Source organism: Mirounga angustirostris, unplaced genomic scaffold (assembly GCF_029215605.1).
Source record: "Mirounga angustirostris isolate CCGP_5_RB_7025 unplaced genomic scaffold, mMirAng1.0.hap1 SCAF_6, whole genome shotgun sequence".
Classification (NCBI taxonomy): Eukaryota; Metazoa; Chordata; class Mammalia; order Carnivora; family Phocidae; genus Mirounga; species Mirounga angustirostris.
In genome coordinates, this window is record NW_026991714.1 from 102,644,968 (window position 1) to 102,663,506 (window position 18,539).

General features: G+C 35.4%; 1 protein-coding gene across 7 annotated transcripts in view; it reads right to left on the minus strand.

Moving 5' to 3' along the window:
• PPP3CB (protein phosphatase 3 catalytic subunit beta) overlaps nucleotides 1–18,539 on the minus strand; it is a 53,571-nt gene continuing 35,032 nt past the window's right edge. Inside the window, exons 10-15 of one of the 7 annotated variants that reach the window (XM_045878070.3) lie at nucleotides 16,727–16,804; nucleotides 12,164–12,190; nucleotides 10,020–10,101; nucleotides 7,806–7,903; nucleotides 3,055–3,084; nucleotides 1–1,621 (exon numbers count right to left, since the gene is read on the minus strand). In XM_045878070.3, the coding sequence (XP_045734026.1) occupies nucleotides 1,443–1,621; nucleotides 3,055–3,084; nucleotides 7,806–7,903; nucleotides 10,020–10,101; nucleotides 12,164–12,190; nucleotides 16,727–16,804 (494 nt within the window). In that variant the 3' untranslated portion in view covers nucleotides 1–1,442. Of the gene's footprint in view, nucleotides 1,622–3,054; nucleotides 3,085–7,805; nucleotides 7,904–10,019; nucleotides 10,105–12,163; nucleotides 12,191–16,726; nucleotides 16,805–18,539 lie in introns of all 7 variants that reach the window. The other 6 variants (XM_045878069.3, XM_045878073.3, XM_045878071.3 and 3 more) reach the window with 6 other exon arrangements.

Sequence of the window (18,539 nt, forward strand, 5' to 3'; positions counted from 1 at the left end):
TAGGAGCAGCGGCCCATGCATGGAATTTATTGTGTGCTACTGTTTATAAAATACTCGAATAGTCCTGCACATGCATAATATTTCCAACTTAGACAGGAGACCATACAGGGTGCACTTTCTGGCAAACAAAACAATAGATGGTTCCGCTGCCTGGAGCTCTGAGTTGTATTCCAGGGCATGAGGGAAGCAGGCCACCAAAGTAAAGGGAAATACCAAACTACAGTGGCAATCAATACAGGTCAGTAATTGTGAAAAATCAGCACATGGTTCCATTTAGTTTAACCAAGCAGTTCTGCAACTATCAAAAGAAAAGGTTCAACATGCAATCTTGACTTTTATGCTTCCACTAACATCCGAATGATTGAACAGAACCATTGCTTCTATGCTGCATTGCTTAATCAAAAACACTTCCAGAACATTTTTAAATTTCCTTTGCATCAAAACATAAAAATGATAGAAAGCCAGCAGCAAATCACCCTGGTGGCTATTTAAGCAACTTGAGTACTCACAATAAACTAAAATTTCTCATAACATCTAGGTAACCTATACATGTCGTACCTGTACATCATAGGTCTATATATTAAATATTTGCAAAATGAAAACATGCATACACAAAATACGTCAAGTTTTACAGACATGATTTGAATTAAAATTTTACTTTGACAATGTACAAACTTCTTTTAAAGTACCTTAAATGAGTAATTCTGTAATTCTTCATAATTTTGAAATTTAGAGGTTTTCTTCTTAAATCTCTAGGGTGTAAATTTCAAAAGATCTGGGCAAAAATATTCTAAATTCGTTTTTGGATTTGTGTTCAAGTAAGAGAGTCTGCCTAGAAATAGGTTATGCATTCATAATTGAAAAATACCAAGACTATATTACAGAATTAGCCACATTTAAGAACTATAGACCTGAGGTCAGCATTTTATATAAATGCCAACTGGGTTTCTCAGCATTTTGCCCATAATTCAAAATACAGCTTAGTAACCTCAGAAATGTATTTTAAGACCATGCTAATTCATCCTTTAAAGACATTTCATGGGGGAAAAAAAAAGTCCACATTAGCTCCTAGGATTGCATTTGAAGTCATGGTTAAAAAACAAAATCTAATTCTACTGAGGGGAAAAAGAAATCTCATTTGTAAACTTAATGTGTGAACCACAAGCATAAATGGAGGTGTAGTTGCCCTCCACTGGAAATTGCCCCAAGCCCCTTGCTCACTGCTCTCCACCTTGGCAGCGATGACCCAATCTTATCAGATATCACAACATGTCCCAGGGCCCTCAAGCCTCCATCCAGGAAGGGGGCTGGGGTCTCAAAAGCACAATGGTTTCTCCAGAGGGACTGTGACATTTACAGTCAGCTTGGCCGACCCCTCCAGATCCTGGGGGTGATCTGTCCATTTGGGGCCCGAGATGTGAGAGTCCCTGGGAAGCCGTGGGTCACTGGGCACTATGGTTGCCAGTCCCGTGGTTCTCAGTGGCATGTGCGGTGTTCAGAGAATTGAAACCATCTTGCTGTACAGCATCTTTCCGGGGTGGCATTCTCTCATTGATCCTATCCAAACCCTTTGCCTCTTCAAAACTGCAGATTCTATGTGGTGGAGAGAATCCTCGTATTGCTTAACAAAATGCAAATTTGATAAGTCAGTAATAGAAAAACATTTCTGAGATTTCAAAACATAATTAATGATTTTTAAGAAGAAAGAAATTAGCTGTATGTAGCAACATTTAAATCTTACTTTAATTGAATCCTATCCCCATTCCAGACTTCCCCTTAAAATGTGAAATGTTTAAACCTAAATATAAACACGATAGCTTCATAGATGACAAGTGTTAGCATAGCCTTTAAAAAAGAACGCACAAAAATAACCCTTCCCTGACCCCAAAATTAACCTACAGGCAATGATCTCAGGGTCTCAGTTTGACTTCTATGATACCAATTATCTCCTACCTCAGACCCTAAAATCACCAGTGACTATCACAGTAAGGCAGCAACAAGAGTAGGGGCAAGTGAGGGGGCTAAACAAGGTTAACCCTGACATACAAATCTGTACCAAGAGCTTGGGAGAAGAAAGAGGCAAAGTATGTTAAAATTTAGCAGATAAGAACTATCTTGGAGGTCAAGGTATCATCACCCCATCACCACCAGAATGAAATGAAAAAGGTGGGAAATGCCTCCAGAAGTTAGATCTGTATTTGGCTGATAGTAAAAAGTATTCAGTTTCATATTTTAGGAAATGTCTTCCTTAATTCAATGGCCATTCACTGCATGTTCTTTGGAAACCCAAATCAAAATAAATGGCAATCCTCCTCCAATTGTTATAATTTCTCAGTCACTTCATCTGGAATGATGCTTTTCCATATTAAACTGTGCATACAAAAGATTTCCATTCCACTGGTTATAATCTGGTTGCTTTAATATATGCAATCCCTGGGACTCAGAGTCTGTGCATGTGAACCAAATAAATGGTTGGGGTGGCAAAGCATTTAGCAATGTGTAATATCAAGCCAACATATGATATATATGAATATAATATTATCAGCAAACGCTAGGCCAAACAGCAAAAAAATAAATAAATAAAAATCATAGTGACAGTTCCTGCACTCTCAGGTGAATTGCTGAAAACAAGTAAAAACCAACTCAAACTTGTACCTAGAGGGGGTTTCACTTAGGAAAAAAATGATCTGAATAGCATAGAATCATGCAAAATGTAGAACAGATCTTTCTTTGCAACTTCAAATGCTATAATATATAGCATAACGTGCTGCACTCTAAAGAATTCAGGAACAGTAAATGTTGGTTGTACACAACACTAGAAAAGGGGAAAACCAGATTGTCACTATGAAAATTGGTCCTTGTAATTTAAAAAGAAGAAAAAGAAAAGAAAAGAAAAGAAAAAAAAAGAGGAATGTGACTATTAAACTTGATGAGTCAGTGAGTCTGATTCATCTTGAACTGTGCAAACTAGGAGTAAAACACACCCACAGGAAATTCTCTGATGCCCACCCACACACCACAGATCTCTGCCCAGCGCAAGGACTCTGATCGTACCTTTTTCAGCCTCAATAGCCTCAACTGTGGCTGTACAGAAGTGAGCAGAGGCATGCAAAATGAATGAGAGAGATGAGAAGGGTCATATTGTACAGCAGAAAAGGCAATGATCACGTAAAATATCACAGTATCCCATACTACATCATCATTTACAATTTAACATAAATAATATCCATATTAGAGAGCCCCATCAATCCCCCAATTCCTGACACAGCACAGTTTACACACAGCACTATGACAACATCGCTCAGAGCACAGAACACATGGACCTAATATAAACACAGACACCTCAGCACCCATGCAAATGCACTCCAGTGTTAATTACCTATTGTGAATTCAGTATTTTGATGGCCTTAGAATTTTTCAACATGTTTATCATATCACATCCATCACAATCACAATGAAGTTCTCTATGGTGAAATTATGATGGCAGAATTGTAGCAGAAAAGCAAACAGAAGATTCTTCCCCCTCCCCCGCATCATCTAACTGAAACAATTCTCACTATCAGTTGTTCCATAAGATACAAACTAGAAAGGGTCAGTAATGCTTTTCCTGTTGCTTCTAATTCATAAGGCATAGCAAAAGCTGCAGAAGCTAGTATGGCTATAATGAAACTTAAGGGCAGTAAACTTGGTGAATTACTCTAAGTAGAATAGTTCTGTAGCTCTATTGTTTGTGGATAACCTAAAGGACCCCTCTTGTCTATTAGGAACTTCCTTTCTATGCTAACATTGGTGTCGCAAATATCCAAAGATAATAACATCTATAGCCTTTAAAAAAAAAGCTATTTATGATCAGTTTATCATGAACTCAAATCTGCCTTGGTACTAATAGCATGCATTCTCAAATGAAGATAGAAAGGCCAATGTACATCTTTTCAAGCCCATCTACCAACTAGAGAGGAATCAAGATAGAACTGAAGTCTTACAGGCAATAAATTCTAACCACTGTATGATATGGAAATACACATAGGTCATATAAGTGAGAAATGCATTCTTAGTATAGCTTGTCTCTGGCCTATTTGAAGAATCACAACATTATTTAGTCATACATTTTATAGCCCAACATTCTTTTGGCTCATTTCTGGGTTCAAACTGTATAAAGCACCCACATTGAGGACCAGGATCAAAGACTGCAGAGGACAATATTTCCTGACAATATTGCAAATTCTCCCCATTACCCAAAGTACACACACTCAGAATATTTATAACAACAATGCCCCATCCTTTCTATTTTGCTTCTTCTACAATGAGGGCAATTAGATTTAGAAATAATAAGTTTTGTCCAAAGCAGTTATTAATGTGAAAGAAAACTGATTAATCTAAGGAATTAAAGTAGACTAATCAGAAATTCATTGATCTTAACCACATAGTAAAGTGAGTTGGGGACCCAAAAGAGGTAGGATGAACACTGAATAAAAAAAAAATTAATCTTCCTTAACTGTTATTACAAATTCAAGCAGACATATTTATTGTATACCCACTATACAAATCACCATTTAAAAAAATCTAGCTTTGTACACCGGGAATATACTTTGTATCTTCCCAGACATAAAACTGGGATAAATGATCCACCTCTACTTGATCAGCCCTACAACTTCTACTCTTCAAAATATGGACTATTTTCTTTATAATTTAGACACTGAATGGGGAAAAAAATGCCTATCAGAATGTTTTAAAGAGCTTATGGTAAAAGAAGTGATTTTATATGAAATATTTCATAACTTGTATTATATATGGTAATAAATTAAAAATAAAACCTGATATCACTGCAAAAATTAGTATCTGTTTGAGTGCATCAGTAGTTTAAAAGTCTATTAATAAATTTTTCAAATTATGAACTGTAACAACATACTTCTGAAATCGTTTTAATTTTATATGTAAAAGCATGTTCTAGATCAAATTATATTCTCTGCTCTTTCTAGAAGCTTCTAAATGCTCCTAATCCCTTTTAGGATACAAAATACATATCACACTCAAAATTGCATACCATGTCAAGCTTGAATGTTTAGAATTGGAAAAAAAAGGTCATTTGAAGCTTAAACATTAAGCTGGAAAGAGATTTGATAATTGTAAAGTTCTATCTGAAAGGCACTATTCTTCCTCTATTTGTTTTCAGTTTCATAGGGCAGCCTGACATGTCCTTAGTAAGTCTGTATACAGTGCTGTCACAAACTGTGTTCCTCAATACTACACGGGAAAAATAATGAAGAAGAATTTGGCATTACTAAAAGAGATGGCCACGTATTTTCCCATATATGTCCTGGTGAAGGTAGCATTATAGGGCTAGCTCCCAAATAAATTTCCATGAAGAAAATGCACATAAAGTATATTAATTCCAACTCCAAAAAAGTTGTGTAGTTTGTGAAAACACTCAAGAAATATAAATTAACTTTAAGGTTATTGAGAAGGCAACTGGACTTATTTTCTGACAACAGGACTGAGGTATTAGAATTTTAAAACCTTTCTGCAATACTTAACTCTCACTTATTCACATCAGGGAACATGTCTACTAAAACAAAATATTAGAAAAAAAATTTAAATCACACAGATGCAGCTTCTGTGTGAGTTTTGTTATGTGCTTCAAAATGGGTTTATCATATTATGCTAGGAAAATTGCTCCACACTATCAAGCGCCAGCACCGGCACAGCTAGGGAGCTATCTAGTTTCCCAAATTAGACCCCTTAAACTCAGCACTGTCCTATAATTCACTCTATGCTGGGAATATAGTCCCTTCAGTAAAGCTGCCTTTCAAACCTTCCCTGAAGTTGGGGGTGAGTTCAAAGTCGGAAGACTGAGCTTCAGGCTGCATGCAAATTAAGAATGAGTGCTGAGATGCCAACAAAGCATGTAATTGGCAGGTACTAATTATGAAATCCGGAAGAAAGATTTGCTGCAGATACAATGTAAAAGTAATAATACACCCAAGGATAATGGAGAGATGATTGTAGTGGAGATTTATTAAAGTGTGAGGCCTTTCAGTTTTCCTTTTATGAACAAAAAAGAGAAAGGGTATAACATATTTCAAGCTACTAAAGTTCATCCTTTTCTATTAACACTTTTGCTAGTTTTATTGAATGTTCAAGATCTTTGTTTTAGCAAAATCATTTTTAGCTCATTTTGCTAATGTCTATAATATAAAAAAATGGAGGGCAAGGAATATAAAGAAAATCAAAGCAGTTTTTCTTTTAATTAAAAAAAAAAGGAAACCTCATTCAGCACGAAAATTTGAAACTATCATTTTAAAACATAGCTGTACTTCTCACATATACCAGCGGTGGTAGTAGACAACACACTAACATATAAAATAGAACATGTATAGGCTACAAGTAGAAATTATTTGTCTACAGGAAAAATTTGCTTATTTATTTAGGCATTATGAGACTGAGTGAAATGAGACTGTGAAAAGTCAATCTACTTTAAATTTATTCAAAATTTTAAATTATTTTTTGCTTTAAAAAATTCACTAATTACAACACCAGGAAGAAAGTCAGCCATGATTAAGGAAAACATCAGATCTCTTGCTGCCTATTTTAACAGAGCAATAACCCTTGGAGGGCTGTCAAAAGTGGCTACAATAAAACACATAAATTAAAGCTATTCCATATCAGATATTTTGCTTTCCAACCACAAGGGAAAGAAATCTAGACTTTGAGTTATTGTGTATACTCTAAAACATTCACATCACTCTCTTCTATTTAATCTGTAATGGGCTTTCAAAAAGTTAACCCAGTATTTACACAAATATTTACGCCAAAAAAATAAGTTTTTTTTTAATATAAAATATTCAATGAGCCAGATTACAGGAATGCTTTAGGTATAATTCTTTTTATTTTCATGCAAAATAAAGGCACACTTAATAACACCCTTTCAATTTTGACTTACAGGATTTAAATTCAACCCCTTATAACAATGACTTAATATCTAATGTTACATTCATGTTCAGAATGCACAAAGTACAGCAACAAATGCAGCAAACCTCAAAACAAGGTGCTACAAAGTTGCTTCTACATCAAAAGACAGACAAGCGTCTGATAGAGTAATTTAATTTAACATACTTTTACAGACATACAGCTAACCTAAAGAAAGACAGACAGATTTAGGAAAGCAGCTACATCTGCAGAGGAAGAAAACAGCATGTTACAGACAGTCAATTATACATAGAACATTTGACAAACACCACAGAAAACAAACTTTGGCATCATTTACCAGGGTACAAAACCTTGCACAAATCTTTTGGCAAGTGAAGTGCATAAGTAAGGTTTGGGGCCCAAGCAGATTGTTAATTCTAAAATTAAGTATCTGAAAATATAAGCATAGTCTAATACAATTACATAAATTAAAAAAATAAAAAATAAGAAACTTGGAATTACATTTCCATTTTAGTAATATGGACATCCTTGATTCACATTCTGAAACTGGGGCTTTTAAAAGAAAAGGGTGCATTAGACAAACAAAAAAAATAAATATTTAGACATTATGATATGAGCTGCTCCCATATCATTTCATTGAAAGCTGAGAGACTGACCATTATTTTCAATTGAAAGGAATACCCATTCTATCAATTTTCTGCCCTGGTCAGGTTATTAACCAGACACTACCTATCATATAGTATTCTCCCTGTGTCAGCTGCTGAGACAGGAACTAAAAAGCAGAAGGAATTCCCTGCATGCATTATGTGTACTGTTAGCAAAAGAGTGAGGTGTGCCCCAGTCCATCTGAGGCACAGCAAGTTGCATAACATCATTACCACTTTGCAGGGTCTGCCGTCCTCCAGCCAACACTCCACTAGGCAACATCCCTGTGGGAGTCAGGCCCTTGAGTGTCAGCACACTTTCACTCTCCTCCCTATAGCAAAGAGATATAACAGATATCAGAGACTTCCAACAGTTCTTAGTTTAAAAGAGGAAATGGGGCCCAGAGGTAGGCCATGTATATAATTTATGACATTCATCGTTATTACCATATTTTCCTCAATTCCAAGATAAGACATTGTTCCGTATTTTAAATATTTCAGATAAGAGGGTATGCCTTACAACTGAGGCATATATTGTTTTTTCTGAAAAGCTTTATTAAATATATGATGAGATTCATCATGAGAATCATACAATTGAGAAAATATGGTATTTCTATGCTGTAAATTTCAAATGTCTGATACAACCAGTTTTGCAAACAAATTTTTAAATATTTTTTTTATTAACATATAATGTATTATTTGTTTCAGGGGTATAGGTCTGTGATTCATCAGTCTTACACAATTCACAGCGCTCACCATAGTACTTACCCTCCCCAATGTCCATCACCCAGTCACCCCATCACTCCCACACCCCTCCACTCCAGCAACCCTCAGTTTGTTTCCTGAGATTAAGAGTCTCTTATGGTTTGTCTCCCTCTCTGGTTTCGTCTTGTTTCATTTTTCCCTCCCTTCCCCTATGATCCTCTATCTTGTTTCTCAAATTCCTCGTATCAGTGAGATCATATGATACTTTCTTTCTCTGACTGACTTATTTCGCTTAGCATAATACCCTCTAGTTCCATCCATGTCATTGCAAATGGCAAGATGTCATTTTTTGATGGCTGCATAATATTCCATTGTATATATATACCACATCTTTTTATCCATTCATCTGTTGATGGACATCTAGGCTCTTTCCATAGTTTGGCTATTGTGGACATTGCTGCTATAACATTGGGGTGCATATGACCCTTCTGATCACTACATTTGTATGTTTGGGGTAAATACCCAGTAGTGCGATTTGCAAACAATTTTTTTGGTAATTTTTTATTGTTATGTTAATCACCATACATTACATCATTAGTTTTTGATGTAGTGTTCCATGATTCATTGTTTGTGCATAACACCCAGTGCTCCATGCAGAACGTGCCCTCTTTAATACCCATCACCAGGCTAACCCATCCCCCCACCGCCCCTCCCCTCGAGAACCCTCAGTTTGTTTTTCAGAGTCCATTGTCTCTCATGGTTCATCTCCCCCTCAGATTTCCACCCCCCTTCATTCTTCCCCTCCTGCTATCTTCTTCTTCTTTTTTTTTTCTTAACATATATTGCATCATTTGTTTCAGAGGTACAGATCTGAGATTCAACAGTCTTGCACAATTCACAGCGCTTACCAGAGCACATACCCTCCCCAGTGTCTTATCACCCAGTCACCTCATCCCTCCCACCCCACCTCCCACTCCAGCAACCCTCAGTTTGTTTCCTGAGATTAAGAATTCCTCATATCGGTGAGGTCATATGATACATGTCTTTCTCTGATTGACTTATTTCGCTCAGCATAATACCCTCCAGTTCCCTCCACGTCGTTGCAAATGGCCAAGATTTCATTTTTTGATGGCTGCATAATATTCCATTGTATATATATATACCACATCTTTTTATCCATTCATCTGTTGATGGACATCTAGGCTCTTTCCACAGTTTGGCTATTGTGGACACTGCTGCTATAAACATTGGGGTGCATGTGACCCTTCTGATCACTACACTTGTATCTTTGGGGTAAATACCCAGTAGTGCGATTTGCAAACAAATTTTTAAGGAATGACTCATTTACACGTGCCTTTAAACCTAGTCTTCCTGAATTAACCCTAAGAAGATAATTTGTGGCTCCAACAAAAGGAACTTCCTATATGGACGAGCAAGTTCACCAGGAATACTCTAAAAGGTACCCTCTCCTTCTTATCCTGCTCTAATTTTCAAGGTGTAGAACTAGTACTTTCATCACAGAAGAGTAACACATACTCAAAGTGAGCAATAATAAGCACAAGAGTCAAAAACCCTAGTTTTAAAGGGACTTGTCTTCCCTTCTTCAATATGTAAATGTACAAATAACTTCTTTATAGGAAGAATGCTACTAAATTGCTTTTAGGTGTCAAACAGGACACTGCTTACAGCAAAGTACAATAAAGAAGTTCTGTAAAGCAAATAATCAGGAAAATATATCATTACCTGAGAACAGAGAAGACCCTTGCCATCTTGCCAATTGCTCGAATTTTGTTTCTTATGATTTCTTTCCGGGCTGCAGCTGAACCTACTTTCAATGGAATAAATAGAAAAAAAGACTCAAGTTTAGGGCATCCACACTTGCACCATTCTATTACCCTATCCCACGCTCATCTTAACCAACACCAAACTCTCTGCCACCAGAAAGCCTCTCACTCCTTCAATGTTTAGCTCAGCCCTGGTCTAATACTGGGGTCTGATACAGATACAAATGAAAAGTAATCCACAAACATTATGACTCTCACACTACTGCTAATCATTAAAATAGCAATGGGAAAGAAACTAGAACCCAACTTGTATCACAAACCAGAGGACAAAAAAAAAAAAAAAAAAAAAAAGGCTAAGAATCCTATAGTCTTTGTTTAATTCTCATGAGGGCCAATGCATGCAGACTAACAAACAAGAATTGGTAACAACTATACAACTCTGTATAGGCCTCTGTTTAACTATTATAAAAGCCTTTGACATGCAGGCTGGAAATATCCCATCTTACTATGACAGAGTAAGTTCTTTATTCTAAATGGGTTTAAAAACAATGGTATGAAATAACTACTGTGCAGACGACGCTGAACTAAGGACGATACCAGCATATCAACAATACCACACATCTTAATCTCATGGAAATGTCCTCAAGGTCATGCAAATATATACAAGCTCTTACATCCCTAAGGTGAGTATGACACAAGGAGAGTGAACAATGAGAAAGATTCCCTAAAAAACACGGCTAAAGGATCACTCATATTTCCTCTCTAAAGGGTTAGCTATACTGCCTATCACTGATACAGAAGAGAATATATCAAAATAACTCGATCTTCAGCTGAAGAAAAACTCAAAGTTGTATCTTCCTTCCCTTGGCCTCCAGAAAGAACAACAACAATCTCAGTCCTGTTATATATAGCAACTAGAATCACTCTGGACCCAAGAGTGTGGTTCCTTAGAGCTGTGCTTCAGCATGATGAAAACACATATAGAAGCACCGCGGTTGAGGAGAAAGTTAAGGAAAGGCTAAAGAAACTAGACTAAAAGGGGCCATGGATATACAGAGGTCTGAACAACCATAAGTCTTCTAGGCTAGAGCATCTCATTTAAAATTCAAGCAGCCCCCAAACACCATATAATTAAAAACTAAGATGATGACTGGACCTTACTGCAAGGAAACAGAAAAGAAATCCAATTTCAAAGACAAAAACAAAAGACATATTTTAGAGAAAATAGGCTCCAGGACTATGTTTATGATGCTCTAAAGGGTAATATTACGAGCACTGAAGCCTCAGCTTTTCCAAGTTCAAAACTGCGTAGGTACTATGGTACTACACAGCTATTTTTAAGACGCCAAAAATAATTACTAAAAGTCTCAGAATCATAAAACATTAGAATTTGAAGAGACATTAGGAATATTGCAAAGTTTAATCTCCTCATTTTTGAGACAAAGAAACTAAGTTTATTAACTGTTTTGTCCAAGGACATAAGGTAAGTCTGATTTCTTTTGAGTGAATTAAGATAAACATTGTTTTAAAATTGACAGAATTTTAAAAACAGCTAGACTGGGGGAGAGGAGGATGGGGATGGGAGAGGATGGCTGCAATGAGGTACATTCATATTTTCAGCCTTAATTTATGTATCTGTAAAACTGAATAATATGTAAACTATACTGATTTCAAATTTTAAAAAATCACTGGACTATAAAAACACTATACAAGTCAGGATTTTAAATCAGTCTACAAACACATCATGCATAATATTAAAGTAAATGTCCACAGTAAGATTACTCTGGGGAATAAGACAGACAATCAAACACCCCTAATCATGCAGGGAAAAGTACAAAACATTACAAATAAGCAAAAGAATGAAGTTTTAAAACAAGAGGAATGAAAAAGAGGGAAAAATATTTCCATGCACAGAAAGACAGAAATCTTGGAATATGACTTCTAAAAACATCAAATTCTATCTCAGATAGCACTTACACTAAATTTGCACAAGGCCCAAAAGGACTCTGCATAAATAGTACTCAATGAATGTGCTAACTTACATGGACATGAGGATAACATGAAGTCATATTTCAAAACAGTATTACTCTGTCTGGTCTGTACCTTTTTTATTGCCATATATGAGCCGTTCTTCAGATGGAGAGTCCAGAAAAAAGGAAGTGAATGATGAAGAAAAGGTGGTTGAGACAAATAAAAAGATAGAGATTTAACTTGGCAGTGGTACTGAAGAATGAATGTAGAAAGAAAGGGAGAAAAATGAAGGCCCTCATATTCGAAATTTGAAAAATGTAGTACTGTAGGATCTGGTGAATAAAAGAGGGATGCCACTAGGTAGAACTCTAAAGGAAAGATTTCTTAAAAGGTATGTGTTCAGAAGAAATTATGGACAGAATGACTATAATATTTGATGGAAGTAGACAAATTAGGGACAGAAAAAAAACACGTGAAAACACATAAGACTGATAAAAGACTGTGCAAACAACAATCGCACATTTATATTGATACCCCTAAGGAAATGTGTCACCCATGGGAGTATGTTAAGTGAAGGGTAATGACACAAATGATATACAAACTCATGTGGTTCTTCAAGGACACCAACACTGGCAAAATCTATAGTATATACAGAGAAATGTAGGTAACTTTATCAACTACCTCAGTGGAAAATCTTACCCACTTCGAATAACGGAAAGGCTAAGCCTCCCACACTCCATAAATAACAAGAACACATAATTTCTTGAATCTGAATGTAGAACTTTTGCACATACTCAGGATCAACAGTATGTGCTTTCTGTTCCCAATCCAATCTGGGAGCTTGAGGGACATCTTTTTGCAGAAATAGCAACAGATTGTTTCAAAGCAAGTAATAGTTCTAAGAGTAGGCAGCAGAAATGTTTCATTTGAGCTTTCCGTATCTTCCATTCTAATGCAGAGATACATGATTCCATTATAGGAAATGCAAAGTTTTAGTTTAGTAAAACTGTAAAACATGTGGATTATGTATTTCCTTTACCAAACTCAAGACAAAAGATAAATATCTGAAAGAAATAGTATGCATTCTAAATATCACAGAAATCAGTGTTCAGAAATTCTCTTTAATGATTAAATACCTCTAAAAGGAATGCTACTTGCACTCATACATGCAATGTTTATGCAAATTTTTGCCTTTAAAAATAACTCCACATATACATTAAACAATACAGAATACCAAAGATTATCACTTAAGAAGAAAGTCTTATTCCTTTACCCAGTCTCAGCCTTAAATATGCAAAAACTATTCTTTCCTTCCTGCCACTGGGATAGCTCCATTCCTGCTCTCTCCCTTTCCCCAGAGAAGCTAAACTTTTATTCGGCCTCCACAGCAATCCCCACGCCACCAAGTTTTCTTTCTAAGTCAGATTTCTCCCCATGCCCAGCTCATTGGATGGTTCTACTGCTGAGTAGGAAAAGGGGAAGGAGAGGACCAAAGGCATGCTATCATGGTGAAAGGAAAGGAGAAAAGATGTACAGAGTTAAGGGAAAGAAGTACAGGAATGTGATTAAGGAAGGGAAATAAACCCAGTTCCAGTAGCTCTTTTCCCTATCCCATCCTAGTATCTATTCTAATCTCCTCCCATTTCCTCCATTCCTCAATTGTCTCCCCAAGCCATTCTCATTCCTCCATACAAACTCCCAGATTCATATTCTTAAAATTTTCTTGGAGTCTCTACTCCTAATACTTGGTATGGAAAGGTGAAGAAATGAGGAGTAATTATACCTGCTATGTTGGCAGTGAAGGGAGATCTATTTCATTCAAAGTTGGAACTCAGTGTATTTTCACATAGAAACACTGTCATAAATGACAGCTTACCAATTTTTAAAATTATTTCCTTTCTATTCCTTCAATCCATGGATGAGAAAGAAGATCCTGGGAAGTTAAGAAACTTCTCCCAAGATTACACAGCTAGCATAATGATAACGCCAAGATACCTAGACCATTGATCCTTTTCACTAAACTATACCACCTCTTTAATGATCAAACTTAATTCATCTCTGGAGTGCAAGAGTGATATTAACAAGTGGATAAATAAGCATAATTTATCATTGAGAGGAAAATGTTGATTAGATACATAAATCTCATTTGGAATATAATAAAAATTTATACATATTCCCGGTTGAATCCCAAAAATGATTGTCTATCCTCATATAAATCATAAGTATCTAAACCAACTGTAATAGACTTAACAAGGAAATTTTTTTATAGGAAGAGGACTAAAGCATTACCTATCATCACTCCTATTTAAAATACTATTAAAAAACTATTAATATTGATACAAATTTGTTAAAAAAAAAGAAATAAAGGTAAAATGTAGAAAAATAAGTAACAAGCCTTATGCAAATGACATTTTTAAAAGGAAAACAAAATAAAAATTACCATAGGAAATAATTCTGCTGATCCAAGTTGTCATAAGATAAACCCACTAATACATAATATATACCTTATACACAAAAAATATGTTAAGAGATACCAGTTGTAATAAGGATAAAAAATACTATAGTATTAATTTAACTTGATAATAACAGATTTTTTACAGAGAAAAACTATGTGATTTTAAATGGAATAACTACATTAAATATATTAAATGCAGTAATTATAGTAAATGAACTAATTATATATAGCAACAGATCTTGATCTTAGTTTAGAAAACTAAATATTAAAACAAAACTTCCTAGATGCAGGTATGGATTTAATGAGATACCAATTAAAACTGCTACTTGATAGTTCACAGAATTTGACATATAACAGAAAACTTTATCTGAAGAAATCAGTGAACTATGAACCAAAAATTATTTCAGTCATTATATCAATACCTGTAAGATTATGAAGTAGGTACTATTATCTTCATTTTGAAGATAAAAAAACTGAGACTCAGAAAAGCGAAGTAATTTGCCTGAGGTCATATAGCCACTATGAGAAACTAGAATCTGAACCCAGACCTAGTCTAACAAGAGAAAAGGGAAAAGGTGGCAGAATAGGGAAAAAATATTTAATTGTAACTACTTAAAAATTTTATGTAAAAGACAAATATAATGAAATATCGGTAGAGCTAAAACTTCTACACAAACAAAAGGAGAATTATAATTAAAAAAATAAATATTACTCATTAAAACCTATTATCCAAACCAAAAACGAATGCATATAATTTATTTCAGTTAACAAAACTATAAACCAGAGTAAAAAGCACATCTCTGCTTGCCACCAACAGATGGCAATAACAGACACTTGTACACAGTCACTTTGTACTTTTAACAAATGGGCTTACAAAAGTGTTCAAGAATTAAACCTGTTTGTAAGCAAAGAAACTTCTAAATAGTTTTTACTCAGATTGTACTTAATAAGTAGTCAAATGAGATATACAGTTTATACACTTGAAAAAGTAGACAGTAATTTTTTTTAATTAAAAATCATTAGAAAATCAAAGAAATGTAAATTAAACCAAGTGTAATTCACTACTATGTAGCCACCAAGCAAAATAAGTAAAAATGACCAAAACCCAATGAAGTGGGCCTGTGGAGAAAGAGGTCTATGGATTCATTGCTAAAAGTACTTCATATTGGTCCAATTCTTCTGCAAAGTAATCTGGCAGTGCACAGTTAAAATAACGAAGCTAAAACATACATTTAACTCTGTAATTCTCTTCAAGAAATTTATCCCAAGAAAACAACTATTGTACAAACATATGTATTGCATGCTATTCATAATAAGGATAACTGAAAGCAACCCAAATGCCAAACAACATGAGATTAACTATGAAAATTATGGTAAATTATTTAGAAATATGTAGCTATTAAGTTGTGCCAATATGTAGACCATGTTTAATATATGGAAACAATTATATACTGATTAAAACTATGAAAAGAATGCTGCAACAAAGATGTGAGGGGCACACAGAAGGAAATAAAGAGTTCTCAGCTTTAAGTTGTTTATGTTTTTGTTTCTCAGTGACCTCAATTTTAAAAAATATTTAAATTTAAAAGTTTTAAATTAAAAAAAGTTTTAAATAAAAATTTCAAGACATAAAAATAAAAGGAATTTTGTTTTTATGGTATTAAATTATACTATGACTGTACATCAGTACATAGGCTGGTTGGCTTACATAAGAACAAACAGCCATATCTAACCTTGTTTCTATGGAAAAGATGCTTCTGAAAATCAAACTAAACCAGTAAGTGGTCTCTTAGAACACAACCACTCATAAGTTGGGAACAGCTTACTTTATTTAGTTTTTGGGAAAAAACAGTGACAATAACATTGCAGGTTCAGGTATGTTTCTGATACACTAAAACTGTACCAATGAAACAAAAAGCATTTTTATCCTCCCTCTAAGCAGTGTCCATATTCATGAAGAACCACATTCTTTAGTACTTTCAATTTTCTTTTCCTTCTGTTCTTCCAAATTTCCCTTTTCCCAAAATTCATCTTCCCCATACCAATAGAAAAAAAGTAAAATCGCTAAAAAAAAAAAAAAAATCTTAGAATAAACAGCATCTGAAAAAGTGTCTTGACACTTATCAAATGGCACAGTCATTTGAGAACAATGACTACATTTTGCAAAAGAGTGTGTATTGAAGCTGGGCAATTAAAAGATACCATTTCACAATAAAAAATAGTAAAATGAATAATCATACCATCAAACTGGTCTTCACCTTCAGTCATCAGTTCATCATCAGAGCAAATACTCAGAACATTTACCAACATTTCTGTCACTATTCAAAGATGAAAAAAGAAAAAAGAACAGTTACACGTTAGTGGACCAAATTCAACTGTCTATATGTACACACACCAATTATTCATATAATGGTCAAATGATTTTTAACCCAAGAAGAAATACATTCTGATAGCAAGAATGAAGAAACTAAAAAATACCAAGGTTTGAGGCACCTAGGTGGCTCAAGTTGGTTAAGTGTCCAACTCTTTGTTTCGGCTCAGGTCATGGTCTCAGGGTCTTGAGCCAGAGCCTGGAGTTGGGCTCCAAGCTCAGCATGGAGTCCGCTTGGGATTCTTTCTTCCTCTCCCTCCCTCTCTGCCCTTCCCTCTGTGCACACTTGCTCTCTCTCTCTCAAATAAATAAATAAATAAAATCTTAAAAAAAAAATACTAAGGGGGCGCCTGGGTGGCTCAGTTGGTTAAGCGACTGCCTTCGGCTCAGGTCATGATCCTGGAGTCCCTGGATCGAGTCCCGCGTCGGGCTCCCTGCTCGGCAGGGAGTCTACTTCTCCCTCTGCCCTCTTCCCTCTCATGCTGTCTCTCATTCTCTCTCTCAAATAAATAAATAATAAAATCTTTAAAAAAAAATACTAAGGTCTTCAAAATGAAAGAAATTCAATGGTTTACAAGTTTTGAGAGAGATTCTGTACAGAATAAGTTTTCAGGTCTCTCAGAAAAAAAAAAAAAAATGAAGCCCCCCCCCCCCCCCCCCGCCAAAGATGAATACCATCTAAATGTATACATTTAAATTCTTCATTTATGGATACAGTATTTCCTTACAGAGTAAGAAAAAACACACAGCAGTTTCACTGTTTCAAAAAAGTCCCAGAATTTGTCTTTTTTTTTTTTTTAAGAGAGAGAGGGTGAGCAGGGAGAGGCAGAGGGAGAAGGAGACAGAATCCTAAGCAGGCTCCACTCTCAGTGCAGAGCCGGATATGGGGCTCAGATCTCACAACCCTGGGATCATGACCTAGCTGAAATCAAGAGTCAGATGCTTAACTAACTGAGCCACCCAGGAGCCCCCAGGATTCAATTTTTTAAAAACTTACTCTAGCAGATCCCTTAAAACTTAATTCTTAAGATTACAAATGACTAATCACCTGAACCCATGGTTCTTTCTTAGGCTTACTCCTTTACCATCTACGTATTTTCCCCTTCTCTTTTCCCTTAGTTTGCAAGGTTCTACTCTTTTGGTTTTCCTACATTTCAGACTATTTCCCCCCTAAATTCAGATATTCTCAAGACTCTCTCTGCACAATCTCTTGGTGATTTTATATGCTCAATCTCTTGGCAATTCCCTCTCTAACTATACAGTTTCAAGTATCACCTTTGTGAAGATGATTCCAAAGTCTGTATCACCAGTATTGACCTCTCCTTCAGTCTCCGGATTTCCCTGATGGTTTTACTGCCAGCCATTTTAAACTATTTTATATTGCCTGTTTCTCCTACTAGAATAAAAGCTTCATAAATGCAGGGTGTTTTGTTTACTATTGTACCTCAGAGTCTAGTACAGCGATTGGTACACAACAGGCATCCAATAAATATTTGACAAATGAATAATTTAAAAAAGGTATAAGCAAGTTTCAATTAATAAATAAAAATGCCTATTAAATATTAGCCCCTGGACGTCCTAATGATACCTAGAAATGAACACATCCAAACAAAATTCAATACTGCTCCTATTATTCCTCCTATAAATGTATTAATAGCACACCACATGCCAGGCACTGTGCT